Genomic DNA, 23,523 nt, shown 5'->3' on the forward strand with positions numbered 1-23,523 from the left:
AGAGTTTCTCTAAACTTCGGTGTTGTCATCCTCTCTAAACTCTTAGAAACAAATCTAAACCTCCCTCCAGCATTATAGTATTCAGTTCTGCACCATTCTCCAGAAGCATCCCACCCCTGGAACCCCAAAAATCTGCCCCAGAATCTCTGCCTGGATTTTTGTAGCATTCCCAGGAACACCTGCCCTGGGAACAGCCTCTTGCATTCCACATGCCAACAATCTTCTGGGAGCAGAAAACACAATCTACAGTGGTAAGCACTTTAAAAAGGTTAATTTTAGCTTTGCTGCCCTAAAAAGATGAGGTTTCCTATTCTTTGAGCATTTCAACAGAGCTTTGGAGGTGAACAGAAAGATTTTCTACAGTTTGATGTAAGATTTTGTCCTTTCTGTTAGAAGAGCTGCAAAAGAGCCACTGCAGAGACACTTCCCTTCCCTAAATCCACTTGGGAATCCAGCACAACCAACCTCCCTGCTGTTTTCCCCTCCAAGCAAAGCTTCCAGGACCTCCTGGAAGCCAAACATTGGTTAAACCCCTTTGCACAGGTCTGTGCAAAGCACGGCAACTCTACAGGAATCCCAGTGCCAGAGGACAGGGCTGGATGGGATATTGGGCAGGAATTGCTCCCTGGGAGGGTGGGCAGGCCCTGGCACAGGGTGCCCAGAGCAGCTGTGGCTGCCCCTGGATCCCTGGCAGTGTCCAAGTCCAGGTTGGAATCACCTTTTGCAGGGCTGCTGCTCCTGCTGGGTGACTCCTGAGAGGATCAACACAATTTTATCCTGTAAGAGCAGCCATCATTGCCAGAAAGATAAACAGCATTCCAGACGTCCTGGCTGATGCCACCTCAAAAGCCCGTTTTCTCAGCTGTGAGTGAATTACCTGATTCTGCTCCTGTTGTCATGGTTTTGATCCAGCTCCAGCTTCAGCTTTAGTCTGGGATCAGCTGGGCTCAGTACAGACAGGGAAATCATGGACACTCCCTTCTTCCAGAAATAAGGAAAAAAAGGCAAAACTCCTCAGTTCTCATCTAATGGGCTTCTGAGAGCCAGCTGCCTCCAAAATTCTCCTGATAAACTGCACTGTTCTTTGGGCAGTTATCAAAGCTTGAGATTTAACAGTGCTTTGTAATAAGCACACATCTTCCTCAGACTACAATGGGAACTCAGCAACATGGAATGGCTTCCCTTGGATGGGATCTTAAAGCTCATCCCATTCCATCCTTACCATGGGCAGGGACACCTTCCACTGACCCAGGCTGCTCCAAGCCCCAATGTCCCACCTGGCCTTGGGCACTGCCAGGGATCCAGGGGCAGCCACAGCTACTCTGGGCACCCTGTGCCAGGGCCTGCCCACTCTCCCAGGGAACAATTCCTTCCCAATATCCCATCCAGCCCTGCCCTCTGGCAGTGGGAAGCCATTCCCTGTGTCCTGGCACTCCAGGCCCATGTAAAGAGTCTCTCTCCATCTTTCTTGTCAGCTCCTCCAGGCACTGGAAGGCCACAGTTGGGTCACCCCAAAGCTTCTCCCCTCCAGGCTGAACAATGCCAGCTCTCCCAGCCTTTCCTCCCAGCAGAGCTGCTCCATCCCTCTGATCACCCTGGTGCCTCCCCTGGACTCTCTCCAGCAGCTCCAGGTCCCTCCTGTGCTGGTTCCCAGGGCTGGGGCAGCTCTGCAGCTGGGCTCTCACCTCAGCACAGGGCAGAGGGGCAGAATCCCCCCTCCCCTGCTGCCCACGCTGGGGCTCAGCCCAGGGCACGGGGGGGTTCTGGGTCCCAGCTCTCACCCCCAGCACCCCCAAATCCTTCTCCCAGGGCTGCTCCAGCTGCTCACCCCCAGCCTGGACCCATCCTGGGGGTTACCCTGACCCAGGGGCAGCACCAGCACTTGGTCTTGTTAAACCCCATGAGATTCCCATAGGCCACTTCTGGAGCTTGTCCCAGTCCCCCTGGGTGGCCCTGTCCTTCAGAGAGTTTTAAAGTCACCATTTCTGCAGCAGCATTTGAGGAGTGAGCAAGTATGTGCAGGAAAACAAGGAGAACCATTGACCGTCCCCCACCAGCTGGAAATAATGCCTTAATTTAACCTTTCCAGTTACACCTGGCATTTACTGGAGTAAACTGATGGAAAATGGAGAAGCCACTTCCCAGCCTCTGAGAGCAGCACACAGAGGGAACCTGGGGACGAACCACCACCGTGGCTGTCATGCACTGGAGACTCCTGTAAATATCAAGCAGTTTTCCTCTGGAATGTGTGACAGTTCCTGGGAAGTGTTTCCATGGCCCAAACCAGCCCAGTCCCGCTGGGTGTTTTCCCAGCATTTGCTAAAAAAAGCACATTTTCTTTTTTCCAGTCCCTTTTCCATTCTGCTGACTGTTTTCCAGGTTCTGGAAGGACTCAAGCTGTGATGGGAGGATGCTGAGTGACTGTGCGGGGACATTTCTGCCAGCAGACAGGCACCCGTAACCCACCATGACCACACTGTCCTCTCCCTCTCTCCAAATCCTGGGTGCAGGCACTCCCCACCATTAATGCAAAAATATTTATTATTAATATTTTATTTCCCAACAGATCCCTGACAGATCTGTGGGGATTTCTTTATAGCCTTGCTCACAGTAATAAACACTTAAACAAGGGGGAAAACAGAAATACTTCCATTTTCCACCTTGCTTTCCTTTTCCCCTCCCAGTGGGAATTACACTGCTCTGCCACAACCCCAAAATTTCTCATTTGGAGCTTTCCTGGTCTGAAAATGTACCAGATGCTGTGCTAAACCAGAAAATCCTGCTTGGAGGAGTGTAGGAATTAAATCAGTGGCAGGAGGGGTGATTATCACCTTGATCCGCCAGCGAGTGCTTCTGCCACCCAGGGGAAGCTGCTCGTGCCTTGCCTCAGCCCCGACAAATTTTGGTGCTCAAATAGCTGTAAATTACATCCCAAGGCACAGTTCCGGAATTCTACTCCCTGTATCCAGAGCTGGGCTAATGCCTGGCTTCCCAAAGGGAAAGAAAAGGGATTTTTTTTTTTTTTTTTTTACTGGCTCAATCTGTGAGGTTCCTGCTGTTGGTTCTGACTGCCAGAGCCTGCTCACAGCCTAAAATCCAGAGTTCTTCGTGACATGGCATCCCCAGAAGGCAAAGTTTGGAATTCTGTATTAATTGACAGGGTGACACCCCCAGAAAATAGAAGAGAAAAAATAAATACTCCCCATGCCCCCAAATCTTGTACACCTGAGTAAGATTTCCCCACGGTGTTCCCAATTTTCAAAGTTCAGCTAAAATTGAGTGAATTTTAGATGACACAGCCCTCACTGCTGGAAAAAAGTAGGAATCCTGATCTCTCTGCACGGTGGGAGAAGCTCTGAGCGCCTGGACAGCACAAAGGAGCTGGTGGGGATGGAATTTCCCTTGGATAAGCACGGACAGCACTACTGACCCCCAGTATCCAGCCCCAGGATCCTTCCCAGAGCTACGGATGCTGCAGTTGTTTTAGAAATAAACAACTTCTGTTTCCCCTCAGAAAATTGGGAGAAAATGTTCCTCTAAAAAGCACATGAGCCTAATGAATATTAGGAACAGATCTGACAGACTCTGCAAAAGAAGTGAGATAGTGAAATAATAACAGTGTCTTAAACAGGATTAAAATATAACATTTTACTTGTTATTTCAAAGAATAGATTTTTTTTTTTTTCCTTTCGTCCATCAGTCTTATCTGTATGTCCAGCCTCCAGCTTAACTCCAAACAGCGCCGGTCCCAAGTGCAAATATGCCAAGAAAAAGGAACTAGGGAAAAGAAACATCTTTTTGTTTTTCCCATGTGTGAGAGGCTACAATGCATTTCTCATGCCTGAAATAAAGCACCATTGCTCGAAATATTTGGTCAGAAACCTCAGCTTGAGAAGGAGGTATTGGACAGAGAAGTCACACCGACACCACATGCAGACAGCTCCCAAAGACAAATATTCCCAGGGATCTGCTGGGGTAGAACCTGGGCAAAGGGAAAACCAACACAGCCACGGCAGCACAAAGTCCTTTCACTGCCAGAGCAGACCCGTCCTCACCCAGACCTCGTGGGGAGGCCTGAGCTGTGGGAGGGGAGAGGATGGTGATGCCAATCCCCTAATTACACACGTTCATCTGTTGGCTCTTCCTAATCTTTCCAGAGGAATCCAGGTTGTTCTGACAGCTGGTTTGATTTTACCCCAAAAAGGTTTGCACAACACGACAGGGCACTTTTCTCACGTGCACGTGGGTTCTGCTTTTTTTTCTTTGCTGCTTCATACTGGAGAAAACCATTTTTGTCTTTTTTGGGTGTTGGTGACAACAGTGAAAACTCTCAGTTCCCTGCCCAAGCTGTGACAACACACTCAAAACTTCGAGGTAAAACCAGGTGCCTGAATTTATGTCGTGTGTTTCACAGCTAATGAGTACTAAAAGGTTTGGAAACAACTCTGCGTGTTATATCCTGAGACCCTTTGCCCTTCCCAGATCTGCCTGTGCATGTTCACCTCCTAAAATATTTCCTTTTTCTCCACTTCCTTGTGGGATCCATTTGTCTTTTCAGCACGTTTGTGTTCAAAGCTATCAAAGTGGAATGGTGATGGCACCGCTTAACCCACCAGCCAGCTGGGCTTGGGAATGGATCCATCCTCTTCCCAGTAATTCCTCTTTAGTGCCTCCCACTATCACAGGCTCAGGCATCATCCTGCTTTATTCCAGAGGAATACAGCCACAGGATGACAACTACTGATAGAGCATAAAAGCTGGAGCTAAAGACCATGGAAAGAAGCAAATAGAACTGATGTGGGAAGAGATGAAAAGATGAAAAAATTGACCGGAGAAGAAAATTGGAACGAGCTAATTTACAAAAGAAAATGAACAAACTGTGGCCAGGTAGCCTTGAATAAAATAAATTGCTACGCATTGCCTTCCTCTTTGCAATTTTTATCTCATTTCAGCTTCTCTTGCACTTTTCTAAGTGGCAGTGCTGTAATGGCAGGAGCTTTGATTCCGTAACTTTGCCAGCTGGGCACTGTTTGCATCAATTGCTCTGACTTTGGAATTGGGACTCAAATTCCAGCAGCAGCCGAGGATTTGCTCCATTGACTTGGATGGGTTTATTTTTAATTTATTACTCTGAGGTCAGAAGGCAGAGCTCTGGATATAAATCTCAAACATAAATAGACAATTCTCAAATCTAGACAGCAGAGCCACAAGTACCATACGGAAAAACAAAGCCAGGCAGGTATAGAACTGTCTGGAGGGTTAAACCAAAGGGGGCTGTGCATTTATTAGTAGCTTACTGTTTATTAAACAAGAACTCCAGATCCAAAAAGAACTCATTAACTGAAACCAAGTAGTGTTTAGTGAAATGGGAGCCTGTCAGAACTGGGGAGGACAATGGATCGGTCCAAATGCGAGTGCAAATTTTGTCTGGGAATTTTAAAGCGTGCCGTTTGTCGTGGACAACGGATGTGCACCATACAAACTCCGTACATCTGCCCCTGGGTGACAATAAAAAGCGCAGTTTATTATAAACCGAAGTAAAAACAAAAATTAAAAAAAAACCCAACTAAAATCACAGTTTTGTCATTGGTATGTGGAGGTTGTTCCAAGGGCCCATCCAGAGCTCCTCCTCGTCGGACTGTGTGTGTTCACTGTGCGACTCCAAGGGCTCCTTGACTTCCTCGTGGTCAACCACCGATTCCTGCTCATCTGTGCTTTTCAGTTTGGCCGCCCCGGCCTTTGTCACTACGTTCTCGGCCCCTATAGTAGAGGAAAAGGAGACGCTGCACGGCCTGGAGTTCATTTTGTCACTCAAGGACGGTCCCTTGGACAACGTGTTCAGCGGCACGCTCTCCTCGTGTGTCACCGCCAGCTTGTCCAGTTTCTTGAACTGCTTCCCCAGCCTCACTGGGGACGTGACTTTTAAGTTATTGCCGAGGCAGGCGCGGCGGGTGCGGACCACGGAGCCGTTCTGGGCCACGTAGATGTTGCTGCTGCCGTTGGGCTGGAAGCTGGGGTTGCTCAGCCGGTTCCTCTGGCCGGGGTCGGGAGCGCTCTCCTCGCCCGTGGAGCTGGTCTCGTACTCCGGGTCCACCACCAGCTTGATCCTCTTCTTTTTGGCCCACTGTTGGACAACAAAAAAGAAATGTCAGGGCAACCCAGCGCTGTTTCTTCGTTTCCCTGACCTTTCTGTTCATTGGTTAATAACTCTCATCAATTTCTACTGATTTTGCATCTTTTCCCTTGCGATGTGCATGCAAACCGGAGGGCCCTGAGGAGGAAGCTGCTGTGTGAGGGATATCTTTAAGAAACTACTCCAAGGTGTAAATTCTAGGAAGGCCTTGGAAGTTTTCTTCCCTTGCGTTGTGAATTCCGTGCACTGGGCAGCTCTGCTTTGTGTGCGTCACACATCCAGCAGAGAAAATCCCGGGACATACACCAGGGAAAATCTCAGGCACGGTGCTGGCAAAACTGGCTGGTTACAAAAAGAACAGCTCCATGCACGGCTTTCTGACTGTTCCACACAGGTGGGATCAGTGGAAATGGTCAGGAAGATGGTGGAGAAACCAGGCTTTAGGTTTATGTAACCTACGTATTTTTTCAAAGAATTAATGCAAACCTTTTCCACGCTGCTGTGACTTTGTAGTATCAGTGACTCCTCTATGGCGAGCACACAACCCCCACTAGTTATTATAATTTATAATTGATCTTTTAAAAATAAATGCCTCCTTGCAGCACACTGAAAAGAGCTATTGCCCTTCTCGAATGAATAATTCAAACGCTAAGATGCCATCACAGCTAACCCCCACTGCAAAACACACACAGGAATATGAGAAAAGCCAGTTTTTAGAGAAAGAGAATCATGCAAAGTACAAATAGGTGATTACTCTTCAGCTTTTGAGAAGTTCTCCTTGGTAAAAATTACTTAGATGCCTGTTTTACGGTTCCTGGCAAAGGCAGACAAAGCTCTTCACATGAATATATTCCAGTGGATCTATTCCTCCTTAGTTTAAGTGGGATTTACAGTAAGACATTGTGTGCAGCCACGATGTTGTGCTGTGTGGGGGTGCAAAGGGGCAGGTACGTGACCATGGATTGAATACAAAGAGATGTTTGAATAAAATAAAATAAATAAAATAAAATAAAACAAAACAAAACAAACAAATAAAAACTAATAAAAACAAAATAAAATTAAACCACTGGCAGGAACATAGGCAGGAAAGGTAGAGGTTGGGAAATGTAATCCATTTCCTTTCCTGACCCAGCTCACTTGGTCCTTCTGCCTCTGCATTCCTGGCTTGTGCATCACTGGTGTTTGCAACCTGAGTCCAGAAACAGCTCAATCCCAGCTCTCCCAGTTATCCCCTGCAGTTTTGGGACTGTTGTTTTGCTACAATTCCACTTATCCGCCCTGCAAGCAGAGCTCATCTTTACAGCAGAGAACTCACCTGAAGATTAGCAAGTGTATTAATACAATATTAATGTATAAAATGAAAACATGGATGATTTTTAAATCGTTATATCCTTCTCCTCATCATTCCCATTCTTCCTGAAATCCCAATATTTCATTGCTCCATGAAAATGAAAACTTTTATATCTATGACTGAGTATATTTATAGTATGTATATATACCTATAGATATCTATAGTGTGTATATATATGTGTGTGTGTATATATATCCACAAAGCTGGAATTAGCTTGGTTTTCCACAGTTCTCTCCCAACGACAGTGAAATGCTGGGCCAATACGCTTTGCCCTTTCCTTTTGGCTGTCTCCAGCCCATCAGCATTGCTTAGGAAAGACCACACAGAAGGCACAGCAAGCAAAGCCACTCCTCACTGCAAACCATCACCTACTGTCACTCCTCCTTAAAAGGAGGTGGAATCACCCGTGGCCTCAGACTCTGTAATTCCAGTACCCAGGGGCTCATCCGACTGGGACTGGCTGCTTTCCTGGGACACCTTTTTCCTTGTTTTCATTCCTTTCCTGTTGGTGTCAGAGCTCTGAGTCTCAGTCTCAGGGGATGTAGCAGTTTTCCCGGACGTGGCACCACCTGAGCTTTTTGTCCCTGTGGTACCTTTGGAAGTCGCACTGATTTCACTGTCTAGGCAAGAGGATTCATTCTTGCTTGCAGTGTCCTCCCTGTCACTGTCCTCTGGATCAGCCTCTTCTTCACTTTCCTCCTCACTGTCCTCACCAGGAGCTGCTGACTGTCCTCCCTTGCCCTCTCCAGCAGCAGCAGCTTTCGTGTTGGCAGTTTTAGAAGCCGCCTTGTTTGAGTTATCTGCTGTCTCCTCTGCCTCTTCCTCTTCCTCTTCTTCTGACACCTCTTCTATGGTGTCCTCTATTTCCACACTGGCAGAGGAGGTTTTGCTCTTATAGCTGGATCCCGAGGTTTTCCTGTAGCTCGTGTCCCTGTCACTGCCTGAGGCAGTGGAGCTCACGGACTTCTGGCTGGAGCGTTTGCCATGGGAGCTGCTTGCCCTGCTTTTTACACTGGACATTTCCGTGCTTCTCCTGCTGCTGGACGCACTGGTCCCTGACCTGCTGTAGGAGCTCCGTGTGGATGAGCTCTTGGACAGGCTGCCATCCTCGTCGCTCTCAGAATCTTCCTCCTCATCGTCCTCTTCCGATGAGTCCTCCTCCGACTCGCTGCTGGAGCTGGATTCAGAGTCCTCATCAGAATCCCCCAAATCCCCAGCTTCCTCATCTGAGTCCACGGTGCTTTCCGTGGCCTCGTCCTGGTCCAGGGTTATTTTCAAGTAGTCTTTGTCTTCCGACTCGGAGCTGGAGCTGCTGCTCTTCTCAGAGGACTCATCCGAGGTGCGCCTCCTCCTCTTCCTCCTCCTCTTCTCGTAGTCGCTGTCCTCCTGCTCGCTCTCGGCCGTGATGCTGATTGAAACTCCTGACTTGGCTTCATCCCTTTCAGACCCTTCCTCTCCACGCGCCAGGTCCTTGCCAAGGCCCTCCTGGAATTTCCTGGAGACGCTGATGCGCTTCAACACGTGGTTTAGTTTTCTCATGGAGGGCCTGTCATCCGTGGATTTCTGGAAGTAGCTTCCCCTGATCATCATGGGTTTGTCCGCGTCCACTTGGCGAGCTGACAGCAGCTTGGCATAGCTGGAATCTTTCCTACCTTTCACCTTCTGCAGGATCATTGGGAATATCTTTGCTTTCTTCCACCGGGAGCGGGCAGACTCAGCTCTTCCTACAGGTTTGTGGGCACTGACTGCCACGCGACTTAAATGCATCACTGCCTTTAGCCTCCTTTTTCCCTGGCTGCTCCTAAATCCTCTTCCAGGACCACGGCTGAGGTCCATCCCAACACCTACAGGTCTCCCTTCCATCTGAGGCCCTGCTGCCTGGCTTATACCTCTGCTGGGAGGGCCTCTGACTGGACTCATGCCCTGCAAATTATGAAAATTGATTGATTACCACTTGAAAGAGAGTTATTGTGAAAACCTCTACCTTAAAATAGAGTAGGAACAGATGCAACATTTATTTCCCAGCATTAAAATGAGCTTACCTGTTTTAGAACAGTTCTCTTACCAAAGTTATGGGAAATTTTTTGGAATTTCAGAGTTTTAGAAAGTCCTGGAATAGGCCGGTAATGCACAACTACTTTGCAACGGGGAAAACACTGAAATGTTCTGTCTTCTCATTTAATTTTGGATTAAGATCTGGCATTTATGAAAATTGGACTTTTTTCTCAAAAGAAACATTTACTGATGTAAAAATTACTTTCTTCTGATTGCCACTGACATTTCAAAATTCTTTTAGATTTCATTGTGAACTTTATGACAAATGAGTTTAGGTACTGCTTTCCTCAGTGGAAAGTCATCATTTATGGGAAGAATATTAGTAATAGACTCGTAGAGTCCTGAAGTGATTTTAGTTGGAAGGGACCTCAAAGCCCATTCAGTGCCACCCCCTGCCATCAGCAGACATCTTCCACTCTCCCAGGGTGATCCAAGGTCTGCCCATCCTGGCCTCGGACACTGCCAGGGATCCAGGGGCAGCCACAGCTGCTCTGGGCACCCTGTGCCAGGGCCTCACCACCCTCCCAGGGAACAATTCCTTCCCTATATACAACCCAAAATTTCCTTTTTTCAGTCTTTAGCCATTCTTCTTGTCCTGTCACTCCAGTTCCTGCTGAAGAGTCCTCTTCCAGATTCCTTGTAGGCCCCTACAAAATACTGGAAGGTTTCCTTATTTGGTAATGATATAAAATGGAATTGCCTAAGTCTGAGTGGGTTTTTCTTTGAACCGAAAACAGATGTGGATGCTAACAGAAACTCGGCCATTCCTTTTTGTGCCTAGAAGACAAAAGGAATTCAGTGCTGACAAACTTGAGGGGTCACCAGAAGGGCCAACAACGCTCAACACCGATCTGTAAAAAACCTAATTCCAGTCAATTCCAGCGTACAACTGAGGAGGTTTGGTGGCCCTTCAAGCTGCTGAAGGGACAGAATGAGCTCTCCAGGGTTTGTTTCTTACCTCCTCCGCTGCTGGCCCGTGGGGGCTGTAGTAGTAGCCACCGTCGCTCTCCACCACGACCTCGCCATACTCGTCGTACATGCCCGACGGGGACAGCAGGCGCCGGCGGCTCCCGTACTGCGGCAGCTCGTACCTGCCAGGGACACCACAGCTCCTCAGGACAGGCCCACACCCCTCACCACACAGCCAGCAGCGCACACCTTCACATCCAGAGGGATGGGAATGGCTTTCCTTGCTCTTCTCCCTCCTTTTTTTCCCTTAGCAGCAGCCAAATCCCAGACATCCTTCTGATCCAACAGCCACAAAACCCTCAGGGTAACCTGAGTTTTGAGGTGTGCTCGATCAGGCAGGAGCCCTCTAAGTACATCAACCTTCCTTCAATCCACCTGATTTTTGGGGGCATCTTTCTTAATCGTGGAATGAAAGGGCAGCTTCCCTGGGATCAGTTCTGGGGAATGCCAGAATTCCTGAAGAGCCTGAGTCCAACGGGCTTTATCAGGACAAGGCAGGATGGGGTTTCTTGGGGGAAATTCAGAAGGCCACCAGGCAGGATGGTGTTTTCTGAGGGAAATTTAAAGGGCCGCAAGGCAGGATGGCTTTTTTTAGGGAAATTTAGAAGGCCAGCAGCTGGCTGGAAACTGGGAGAAGAAAGGATTAATCCCTGAACTCAGGAGGGGAGGAGGTGATGGAAATTAATCTCCCAGGAAGCAGAAACACACACAGAAAGGATATAAACCCAGCGCGAGGGACGGGATGTGCAGTCTGTAAGTGGAACAATTCCTGAAGAAGCAGGGAGTTATCACACACCCCTTTAACCTCTGAAAAGAGTTTTGTTGTTGGTTCACGCCTTTGTGGACACAAAGATTAAAATAATCCTGAGGTGAAGGAAAGTCCCACGATTAACTGCTGGAATAATAAACATCACCAGCCTGGAAAAGCAGCACTTTCAGAAATAAAGAGGAAAAATGGAACTATACCCGTGCTCATAACTGTAGTAATCCTGGCCATAGTATTCCTGCCCTGGATCAATTCCAGACTCCATACTCAACTCCTGGAAAAGAGAAACACTGATTGAATGCAGTGTGAAAAAGGCCCAAATGTAATCACCGATTTTATTATTCTTTATGATGTAATTACTTCTTCTGACTGCAGAAATGATCCCCACCCTGTAGTACAAAAAGACCAACGTCTCATATTTGCTCTTATTGCTTATTCTGGAAACAATTTTGGGCCTAAAAATATTGGAAATAGAAAGATTTGCAATTGCACTGCACAGCAAGGTGCTAAAGCTTCCAGCACCAACTGCTCAGCTCAGCTCCAGCTGCAGTAATCCATCAGCAGCTGACTGACACCAGGAAAAAATCAGACAGCAGTTGGAGAGCAATGGAATCCTTCTGTCTGGAAATCTGAAAGTGTAGGGTGAAGCCAGTGGGAGACACTGAAAGATGCTCATGGGGAAAAATCAGAGATCCCAGAGTGGTTTGGAAGAGACCTTAAAGCCCATCCAGTCCCACCATCCACTATCCCAGGTTGCTCCACGCCCCATCCATCCTGGCCTTGGAAGTACCAAGATGCATTAAATTCAAGGTATTTAATTAAAATAACGTAACTGGGCTTACAGTGCCAGAACTTTGCTTTTTATCTAAGAGCTAGGGGGAAAATTTACCTGAGACTGACAAGTTCTTATTAGAAAATGATGTAAAAGCCATTTCAAAACTTATAGAACAACTAATAAATTAAAAATGGTGGTACCTCTGGTCTGAGAAGAGAAGGTCTCAGCAACTGCTGTTGCTACAAAAGAAAATGAAAAAGTGGTTGGTTAGGCAGCAACAATTAAAGTGCAGGTGATTGGTGTCTAAGATTAGTAATAAATGCTGAAGCCATAGGTCCTTTGGAACTTTTTTATGGTGGGCAGATGGGTACTTCCATACCCTGTGAGAACACTGAGCACCTGATGCAGTAAAATCCCTTCACAGTCCACCATTTCTTTTGCCTAAATATAAAATCAGCTTCCCAGTTTTTGTGGTGATTGTCTGACATATTTAACTCAAGAACTTCTACCAGAGGCCAAGAAAACCAAGTTCTGTATTTAAATTAAGAGACAGAAACCAGCTGAGCAAAGAGAGGGGAAAAAAAATCAGCAAACATCCAACCTTTATGATAGAAATGTATTTTGGAGAACTTTCCAATTATTAAATGAGATTGTACTGAAGGAAACCCTTCTCCCTGTTATCCACCTCTGGAGAAAATGATTCTGCAGGAGCAGCAGACCTCACAGAGCTCCAGCGAAGGTCTGTGGAGCCCCATCCCTGCCTGGCAGGTGATTGGATGTGACATTGGAAAACGCAGCAGGCATGGAGAGAATTCCCTGGGAAGCTGCTTCTGGCAGCTCCTTAAGCAGCAATCTCTGAGCCGGGAGGTCACCATCCTGCCACAATGGATCTCAGCTCCCAGGAAATCTACAGCTCATAAACCTCTTGAATTAGTTTCAATTTCTGGTCTCGAAGGCACTCGGTACCCAGGAGTTCCACAAGACACAATTCCAGACTGGCTTGGGTTCGGAGGGGCCTTAAAACTCAGCTCATCCCACCCCCTGCCATGGGCAGGACACCTTCCACTATCCCAGGCTGCCCTAAGGCCCATCCAGCCTGGCCTTGGACACTGCCAGGGGTTCAGGGGCAGCCACAGCTGCTCTGGGCACCCTGTGCCAGGGCCTGCCCACCCTCCCAGGGAACAATTCCTTCCCACTATCCCACGTAAATTTCCCCTGTGTCAGTCTGAACCCATTCCCCTTGTCCTGGCACTCCAGTTCCGGATGCAGGGTCCCTCTCCAGCTTCCCTGTATCCCTTCAGGCCCTGGAAGGAGCTGTGAGGTCTCCACACAACCTTCCCTTCTCCAGGTTGAACTCAGCCAGCTCTCCCAGCCTGGCTCCGTAGGGAAGATGCTCCAGACCCCTCAGAAACTCCATGGTCTCCTCTGGACCTGCTCCAACAATTCCATGTCCTTCTTATCTTGGGAGAAGCAAAACTGTGCACAGAATTCCAGATGGGGTTTCACAAGAGCGGAGTAGAGGGGAAGCCTCCCCCTCTCCCCTGCTGCCCTCACTCTTGGGCTGCACGGGAAAAGCAGAGTGGTATAATCAATATTTTAAAGGTAATGAGGCACCAGCCTTACCTCTTGCTGCGCGTATCCTCGCCTAGAAGTCAGAAAAAGAAAAGAAATAAATTAGTATAATGCTGCGAGCCTGCACAGAGATGCCCATTGCCATTCTCACTGGAGAGGGGTGAAAGAAAATGTAATTAGAAATATAATTAGCATGGAAAGAAATACATATCTCTGATACCAAATATGTTTTTCTTTGGGTTTGCTCTGGACACAGGGATTGTTGCATGGGAAAGGTTGGAGAAGCTTTGCGATCTTTTCTTGCTTTAGATTGTGAATGGATGAGGAGAAATCCCCAAGAGCCAGAGAGCCAGAGCGTCCAGAGAGACTCAGCACAGGGAGAAGGGGATTGGGAGAGGCCCTGCCCCATCCCCTCCCCGCTGTGCCACCATCCACAGTGGGACCCTGCTCCCTCACACGTCTGCTCGAGCAGTGAAACAACTTCTCCTACTCCTGGACTTCCTGTATCCATCAGGAATCGCCCTGGAGCTTGTATTACTAATTTCTTGTTCCAACATTATCATTCCAATTACACCTTTCCTAACATTTGCCCAGTGCGGAGGAGGTAGTTCCTATTTTTTTTAATTTTTTTTCTCTGTGTTTATCTTGCCACAGGCTTTGGGCTTCTGATCTCATGGGGAATTTATTGTTGGTCTAAATCATTTTGTCAGAGCCAGTCCTGGGCATAAGCAATGTATCTATGTCTGTCAAGTTTTTTTAATTTTCACATTTCGTGCCCGAAAATTGAAATGGTTTTGGTAAAACTAGAGAACAAAAAATTTAGGCCTTGGAATTTTTCTTAAGGATAAGTGTGGATTATTTTTATGATGGTTTTTAAGAAGAAAAGGGTAAATGCTCAAAATTATGTTAGGCTTAACCTAGGACACAGCCAGCAGTCATGGGGAAGTTTTTAATTACACTAAATAAATAATAAAGACCAGAGAAATCCTTTTAATTCTTTAATATCCCCGTCTCTAAATCTTCCTATTAATATTCAGTACATGGAATTGATTATCAGCACTGAATTAACGCTGTCGCCTATATAATATAAACCTCATGGCCAGCTGAAATCAAGATTTATCACCCAAAGATGACCTGTGACTTTTCAAAGCCCAGTCGAGGAATGCTGGATTTAGTTTCCATATCACCAACAACAATCTTCAGATAAAGGAGGTCTGAGGAGAAGGGAAGCCTATTACTCTTAATTGCACTATATTGCAGATTAGAAGCATAATATGAGTAATCCTAATTAAATTTGGAATTCAATTTTCATAAAAGTAGCACCATGATGAGTTTTGCTGATACTTCTCAAATAGTTTTGTGTGGCCATGATTAGAAGGCCACAAAAAGTCCCCAGAAGACATAAAATATCCATTCACTTGCTACAGCACAAGGATCTATTCTGGCACAAAGACAAAGGTCAGGACAACATCATTTGTTTCCAGGAAGGAATTAAAGCTCTCCACAGAGGGATGGATTGCTTGTGGGAAACGCTCTCAGCCAGACTTCACTGCAGTCTGAGAATCTTCCGTGTGGAATGGGAAGCGAGGCCATGGAGGATACGGGGCATCAGGACAGCCAGAACAGGGAGCTGGCACTTACTCGGAGAGACAAAGCCACAATGAACTCCCATGGACAAGATGTGCCGACCTTTTACTGCTAAAAGAGGTTAGAGGAACTGGGATTTGCCGAAAGCAGCATTTCCCCAATTCCTGGAACCCCAGCAGGCATTGGTTCTTTCATAACTTAAATCTCTTTTCATATCAAAAGCAAAATCATCACAAATCCCAAATACTACAGATACATACAGATAAACAGAGTATCTCTCAGAGGGAGTAACTACTTATCAGCTTGCCCTGGCTCCTAAAATGAAGATTTTGCTGCAGTTCAAAGCTGGAACTGAGAACAAATTGGGAAGGAGGATGAGCAATGGTAACATCGTGGTTCAAATCCAGCTTTGCCTGGAAGAGCTCTGCACTGATGCCATCTCTGCTCCTGCTCAGGACTTGGCCCCATCAAGCTGTTGCTGAAAGGATGAGAAATACATCCAGGTCACAGAGGACCCCAACTGACCAAATCAGACAACGTGGGAGGGGTGAATTATATAGAAATATAAATTATTACAGATGTTCAGCTTGCTGCCAACTCCTATACTGGATCTAATCCTTTGCAGAACTGCAGCACCGTGGAATCGTGAAATGGTTTGGGTTGAAAGGACCTTTATGCTCATCCTCTTCCACCTCCACCCACCTTTCATTGCCCCAGGCTGCTCCAAGCCCCAATGTCCAACCTGGCCTTGGGCACTGCCAGGGATCCAGGGGCAGCCACAGCTGCTCTGGGCACCCTGTGCCAGGGCCTGCCCACCCTCCTAGGGAACAATTCCTTCCCAAATCCCAGCTAAATCTCTGCTCTTTTGGTTTAAAACTATTTCCCCCGCAGCACCCAGCCATCCAAATGGTGCAGCATTTCCCTGTTTCAGCTTCTTTCTCAGTCTAAAAGAGTAATTTTTTAAACAAAAGCCTTTTAAAAAAAAAAAAAAAAAAAAAAGCCAGCAAGAGAACAAAGGTTGAATTATATCCAGACAAAATGAATCCTGTTTTGTGGTTTTCAACTTCATAAAGATTTCCAGAATGAGAAAGTAAATGTTCCTCATCAGTGAAGAGCTGATCGCCATGACCCCGTCCCAGACTGTTCTGAAATGATGAAATTAAATATTTGAAGTGGAACTTCTGTGTGATGTCTACTCTTTCTGCTTAAGAAACATCCCAATTAGTTGTAAGCAAACTGAACCACTGGAGTTTATGCTATGAATGACTAAACACCTCCAATTCCGCTGTGTGACCTTACACACCACAAAATCAGGTCCTATTTGTGTCATATTTCACTGGGGATGGAAAGATCTGCACCACAGCAGCTATTAACAAGCTCTAACATGGGACTTGGGTACTAAAATCTAAATTTCTGTCTTTGGGGTCGATCCACTCTGAACATGAGCAGCCCAGTGATTTTTCATGCCCACCTCTGCCTGCTTCCCACTCTCCCCTTGCCGGGAGCATGGCCGGGACACAGAGGGGAACATTTAAGTCATATTACCACTCTGGCCCTTCAATCCTAAAAATTCTCTGCCTAACAGGTACTGAGCTTTGGGAATATGATTAAAACATTGCAGTCGTGCCACCTTTGGAGAACTGAGCATCAAAGATGTGCACATCTCATAAATGACACAGATTCTGTTACAGCAAAAATAGGACAATAGGATAATCCCTCCCCTCGCACATTTAGCTACTCCTACACCTACCCTGATCCTACAACCTATCCCAATGAGGGTTTTAAGTAAAGGAAAAATCTAATGGATCAGCAGAACTTTTGGGATGGAGTTCGTGGAGTTTGGCACTGGGACAAAGAAAGAGAAAATACCTTGAGCAGCTTTTGACTGAAGCATCCACATGTCCTAACTGCAGAAAAATACCAAAACAAAACAAACCCACAACAAAAAAAGCCCCCAAAAACAGGAGAAAAGAGAAAAAGCCAAGCACCATGGAAATGTTGAGTCTGATAAACAGTCTGATAAATTAATTACTTTTCTGCTCAGAATTACAACCCTGACACCGGAGTTTTAGTTTTGCTTCATTAGGTAATATCTGCCTTTCCCAATATGGTTTTTTCAAAGTTGTCATATTAAACTTTTTAGATATTGGCAAAGGACTGAAAGGAAACTTGCAAGTTGAACCAAACATTTAAATGCCCAAACTGCTTTTACTTATCATTTTTTCAAATGACAAGATAATTTACTTTATATATACATCTATAATTGATATATTTATGTAAATGTAAAGATCTGATTTAGACAACTGTGACCAAAAAAGCTGGTAAGTAAATCCACATTATGTGGATTTTTACAAGTATTTGGAAACCCTTCACCTGGTGACACTAATCAGAGTGACTTTATTACAATTTAATTGAGATGTTTCAGCTTGTGACAGACCAGCATGGAAATTAAAGAGAGACAGCAACAACATGCACATACAAAACCATAAAAAACAAACAACAAATGCTTTGTACATGAAAGGAATTTACAAAACATAAATAACATGCAGATACAATTTAAAAAAAAAAAAAAAGGAAGGCAGAAGATGGAGAACAGGAGTGGGGACACCGCCGCATTTGCTGAGAAACCAAGAGCAAACCCTTCTTCTGACCGGAGACAGGAACTGAGCTGGCAGAAAATGTCAGCAGAGCAGAGCCCACGGAGCAGGGAGAGGCAGTATGGAATTATGGAATGCCTGGGTTGGAAGGGACCCTAAAGCTCATCCCATGGGCAGGGCCACCATCCCAGGTTGCTCTAGGCCTATCCAATAACCTGGCTCACCAAAGCTGAGCCTGCTACTCCCAGGCCTTCCTCGCTTTGACCCCCAATATGTGCGAGAATATTCCTTCCAGGAGGGGTATTCTGTGGGCAAAGCAAGAGATTCCAATCACAGCTGCAGGAATGTCTGACTGAGTTACCTACAGTGAAGGCTGCTTAAAGAAGTATCGAGTCCGCTGCCATCTATGCCACATCCTTGGGTAAAAAAAGGACAGTTTCCCCCAAGAATTTCCAGGACATGGACTAAGAACCAGCAAGATGTAGTTCTGAGAAAACAACTTGGAGAATTATATTTTACATCACAGACTTCTGAGCGAGTGGGAAGGACAACATCTCTCCATTTGGGATCGGGAGTGGGTAAGTCGTGTACAGCAGAGAAAAGGGGGAAAGCTGGGATTTCTGGAGAGTCTGAGGCAGGTACTGTGTGCTGCAGTAGAGTCTTCCCACTCAAAAAAAGCAGGGAACATCCACCCGTGAGCACTACAGAGCTGTCGACTGGGAGGGGAAGCGTTTCTCCAGCTCCTCCACAACACAGCTCAAGTTCCCATTCTGCTGGTTGTGCTCGGCTGCAGCTTCTGGAGTCGGGAGCTCCGGGGTCGGGGCCGGTTTGAGCCTGGGGACGTGCTTGTGCAGCAAGTGGTTCTTGTCTATTTGGCTGTACATGTTGGCCACTGACTTCTCAATGGCGGCCAAGTTCTGAATGTTTTTGAGAATTCCTTTGAGCTCCCTGCGGGGAGGAAGCTCTGGCACTGCGGCTGGGGTGGGGACAGCTGGCTGTTTGGCAGGGGATTTGGAATGCTTGGCAGGGGACAGGAGCTGTGTGCTAAGAGGAGATGGAGAGGAAGAAGAAGAGGAAGAAGAAGTATAAGAAGGAAGAGGAATGGCAGGCGGAGGCGGAGGATGTGGTGGCAACAGAGGAGGGGATGGAGGTGGTGGTGGCAGTGGAGGTGGCAGCTGTGGAGGTGGGGGTGGGGGACTTTTAGGTGGATCTGGAATGCTTTCTACATTTTCTTTGGTCTGAGGAGCTAGAAAACTTTGGCAAAGTGGTTTCTTTATCCTAGAAGATGGAGGAGTTGGCTTGTGAGTAGGTGGAGGAGAATGTTCTTGAGGGTCGTCGTGGTGAGTGACGATTACAGCAGGGACCACGGCGGCCTCCGCTTCAACTCCTTCAGCACAAGGTGTTGGAGAGGACAGAGGGGAGGAGCGAAGGCGGGGAGAAGCCACCGCACTTTTGGGAGACTGCTCTGGCGCATTCTCTCCCTCCTGGACACTGTCGCTGTGTGTGGGTGATCGCGTGGATTTCACCTCGGGAGACCTCACTTGCTTCATTTCCTGCAGCGCCTCAAACTGCCTCGCCTTCTCCTTCACAGTCAGCTTGGGGCCACTGATCTTTTGGAAGAGTGGACTGCTGACATCGTCACTGCCATCGGGGTTTTCAGCTCCATCCTCCTTGGCTGTGAGCCTCTGCTGCTGCCACTGGATGGGGTCCATGATAACCGGCCTACCCAGGGACCCTGACACGTGTCTCCTGGTCAGGTGAGCGGGCACTGTCCACGCCCAGTGGCTGCCCCCAAAAGAGGCCTCTCTCCAGGCCAGTCTTGAAGGAGAGAGAGTGTCTAAAGTATCGTTCCTTTTCCGTAGGAACCCAGCGGCAGCGGGGCTTTGCGGGAGACCTTCCACGTACAACGGGTTTCGGGTCGTTAGCGGGTTCTCATCGGACAAAAAAGTGATGTTACTCGAGGATTTGGGGAGGTTGTTGTTCAGGGATCCATTGATACTGGAATTCTTGTGAGCCTCTATAGCACGGGAAGCAAAGCTGCTTATAACTCTCTGTCGGTCTCCTTCTTCTAAGACTGACTTTTTTCCCCTGCTTTGTTGGAAATGGTAGAGAAGAAAAAGACTTGAAAGAAAAGAAGATAATCACGTGTGAGGAAACATGCATGGACATAGGTACTTATGAGAGAGAAAAAAAAAGAACTTATGAAATGAATCAGAGCCATTAAATCACTTCTAGCCAACTACAACCCAAGAGCAGGAGCACATCTACTACTGCAAGACATTTACTTTCGCATCTTCTTTCAGGGGGAAGGAAGAATAATTAAAACAAGCTGCTGCTTGTTTTAATTTGAAGCTGCATAGCTACTTGGTGAGTTCAAAAAGAAATCCACTTCTTGTTAAAAAAAAACTTCTTCTACTTCAAAATTATCAGTTAATATTGTGGCCTATCCCCCTAGAATCATGAAACATTAGAGAAGTATCAATATGTGAATGAATTTAATCTCTTATGTGTATGAATTTCATCTCTTTATTATGTTGAACCCAGTGAAAAAACCCTACGGTTGGGTAACATCTAATTTCTACACCAAAAGTGGGAGGTCTCACCACTTTCTGAACTGCATCTGTCGCCTCCCAATCCCTTATATATGCCTCAAATATTTTTAATACCACACCTTCTGAGCAGATTTGAAAATAAACAGTATTTTAAAATGAATAGTTCCAAACTGCCTGCTAGAAAAGTGCCTGCTGAGGCCTATTTTAAACAATGCTCACCGCAGGCTGAAATGAGATTTATTTTTCTCTCAAACTGAGAAATTTAAGATTTGGGCCTGTGTCAGGCAGAGCTGAAGTACAGCAAAAATAGCAATCTTATCTACTTGAACAAATTAAAATATCATTTAAGACTGGTTTTAGTGACTTAGAGATGTCCAGTATTTTCACACAAGTTCTGAATTAAAAATTCTAAGCCTTGTCTCTACCAAAATTTGAATTTTGGTAAAGGAGTAGGAGAAAAAAATGGAGTTTTCCATGATTCTGTGATTGTTGGAAGATGAAGTTTTAGACTGCTTGGTCACATCATTCTGTGGGTTTTGGTGGTGTTGTTTCATATCTCAGAAAACATAAGTAAATCCAAATTAATGAGAAATTAATCTCTGGTGGTTAAATATTCCCCAACAAAATTGGAAGATAAATTTAAATACCTAGAAGGAGTTAATTAAGAGACTTCATTTTCCTCTAAGTAATTCAAGATGTAAAACTCCCATGAGGGTTCTTTTTAATAACAAAACACTTTTGTTTCTTAACTTTTGTTTCCTGTTTTGATCAGGGGACCACCCAGGCAGGGAACCCCCAGCTTCCCAATCTTCCAGGGAGCCAGGAAGACTGGAATTCCCCCACAGAACCCAGGGATCCTTCTCCCATTTACAAAAAACACCCAGCAAAGCTCCACAAAATGAATGAACTCTCCCCAGACACTGCAGTTTTCCCGAGCTGAGTGTGCCTAAGGCTTCCTCTGGGCAGAATGAATAAAAATAATTAACTTCATACTAATTAGAGAATCCCAGAAGGATTTGGATTGGAAAGAACCTTAAAGATGACCTAGCTCCAACCCCCTGCCATGGGCAGGGACACCTTCCACTGTCCCAGGCTGCTCCAAGCCCCAAAGTCCAACCTGGCCTTGGACACTGCCAGGGATCCAGGGGCAGCCACAGCTGCTCTGGGCACCCTGTGCCAGGGCCTGCCCACCCTCCCAGGGAACAATTCCTTCCTAATATCCCATCCCTCTGGCAGTGGGAAGCCATTCCCCCTTGTTACTCCACCCCTTGGAAAGAGTCTCTCTCCATGTTTCCTGTATCTCCTTCAGGCACTGGAAGGCCACAGTTGAGTCACCCCAAAGCTTCTCCCCTCCAGGCTGAACAATGCCAGCTCTCCCAGCCTTTCCTCCCAGCAGAGCTGCTCCATCCCTCTGCTCACCCTGGTGCCTCCCCTGGACTCTCTCCAGCAGCTCCAGGTCCCTCCTGTGCTGGTTCCCTGAGCCATAAAGTAACTCTGAATTCTGGAGCAGCCAGCTTTGAGGTCAGCCAAGTGCCGCATCTGCCAAGAGGCGAGAGAAGCGGGGACTGAACTTGAAGGAGCCCCTCCAGCAGAAGGCTCATGCAAGGCGCTGCCACCTTTCTGCCACTGGAGCTGATTATTTCAAAAGCTCCTCAGCCTCTTCCTCCCTCTACGTGAGGCCTCTGAGAGCTGAGGTGACCCTGCCACGTTTTCCCCTTTGTGTTTTTCTGTTTGTTTTTCTGTTTGATCACTGAGGACCAGAGAGTTCAGTTCCTGTGAAGTCAAAGACTCCACAGGCCTTGCATGGGATTGGAATTAACAGCCAAGGAAGGTCTAAACCCAGCCATAAATCCATGGCCTCCCAGCAAACCTCTGTTCACTCACTCATTGTTGGGTTGGCTTTTTTTGACACTTTGGCTTTGGAAATAATGCCCTTCAAGTTCAACAAACACCCTTCCTCTCTCTGCTTCCAGGAAAAGGGATGAAGAAGCACAGAAGTATTGGAACTTCCCAGTAAATGTCTTTCCTGCTCAATGGACAAATAAAACATGAACTTCACCTTGCAAGGCTGGATGGGAATTGCTGGAAGGAAAATTAACTAATTTCTACCAGCTACAAATATTAAGACAATGAAATAAGCTTACTTACTGATGCCTAAGGATCCAAAGACAGGGAAAAATGAAAATGGTGAGACAAGGCAGATTTAAAACTAAAGAGTTTTGTTCTGTTTCATTTGCTATAAACACCAAAGAAAGCAAACAAGACACTGCAAATGAAAGATGACAGACTTAGGACAACTAAAACAGGGAATAACGTATTAAAACTCATGAAAATTTGCAATGCAAGATTTTTTCTCAAGTAAGAATTTCTTGCAGTAAAAAATTTAATGGGGAAGGAAAAGTTAATTTGTAATGATATTTATCGAAGCCTGTTATTGTATCAAAATCCTATGGATTTTGATTTATCTTTGAAGGATTTTTGTGTTTAATCAGTTCCTCAGCATGACGGATAAGCCTTGGTTGTATGCAAAGACATCTGAGAGAAAATATTCCAACTACAGCACCTTTTTTGGTGCAATGAAGACTGGTTTTTGTCCAAATTAACATAAAGCTAAGCCTCAAAGTCAATACTGCAGATCTGGGAACTGGCAACTATTTGGGGCAGTACTAAACCCCAAAAAACCTTTGCAGATAAAACACAGCACAACGAGGCTTTTTCTGGGTTTAGCATCACATAATTAATTTCAGCGGAAATTTGGTTTAGTGTAAAAAAAAGAGTGAATTTTATCCAGCTGGCACCTCCCTGCATAAGGGTACAGATGTGGCTCACAAAGAGAACTGCTCCCATTCCAAAAAACTTTATTCTACACGTTTTTCCTCCCTTCCTGCCCAAGCATAACTTGACAAAGGCAAAGGGCAAAAATTCACCCCTGAGGAGAAACTATTCCTGCTCCCAGCATTTTTTAGCCCTCTATTTACCCAGAAAAGCAAAGCTCAAGCCCAGGAATTATTTCACATGCAAAGACTTCACCCAGTTGTCCAAGAGTTAAAGCTCTGTCATGGCCCTGTAACATTTTATAAACTCCATCACAGCAGCTGGAAAATTTCAACTTTCTGGGCAAAACAAATCATGATGGAAAACAGAGCAATCCTCATTTCCACCATCC

General features: G+C 46.2%; 1 protein-coding gene across 4 annotated transcripts in view; it reads right to left on the reverse strand.

The window, feature by feature from the left end:
* Positions 1-4,897: 4,897 nt before the first annotated feature.
* The window catches only part of PCDH15 (protocadherin related 15), a 638,687-nt gene continuing 620,061 nt past the window's right edge, over positions 4,898-23,523 (reverse strand). For 3 of the 4 annotated variants that reach the window (XM_058421490.1, XM_058421489.1, XM_058421491.1), the window contains 5 exons: positions 13,673-13,694; positions 12,250-12,288; positions 11,475-11,548; positions 10,498-10,630; positions 4,898-6,124 (listed from right to left, as the gene is read on the reverse strand). In XM_058421490.1, the coding sequence (XP_058277473.1) occupies positions 5,573-6,124; positions 10,498-10,630; positions 11,475-11,548; positions 12,250-12,288; positions 13,673-13,694 (820 nt within the window). In that variant the 3' untranslated portion in view covers positions 4,898-5,572. Of the gene's footprint in view, positions 6,125-7,961; positions 9,408-10,497; positions 10,631-11,474; positions 11,549-12,249; positions 12,289-13,672; positions 13,695-23,523 lie in introns of all 4 variants that reach the window. The other variant, XM_040070932.2, reaches the window with a different exon arrangement.

The sequence above is a fragment of the Hirundo rustica genome, chromosome 8, assembly GCF_015227805.2.
Source record: "Hirundo rustica isolate bHirRus1 chromosome 8, bHirRus1.pri.v3, whole genome shotgun sequence".
Taxonomy (NCBI): Eukaryota; Metazoa; Chordata; class Aves; order Passeriformes; family Hirundinidae; genus Hirundo; species Hirundo rustica.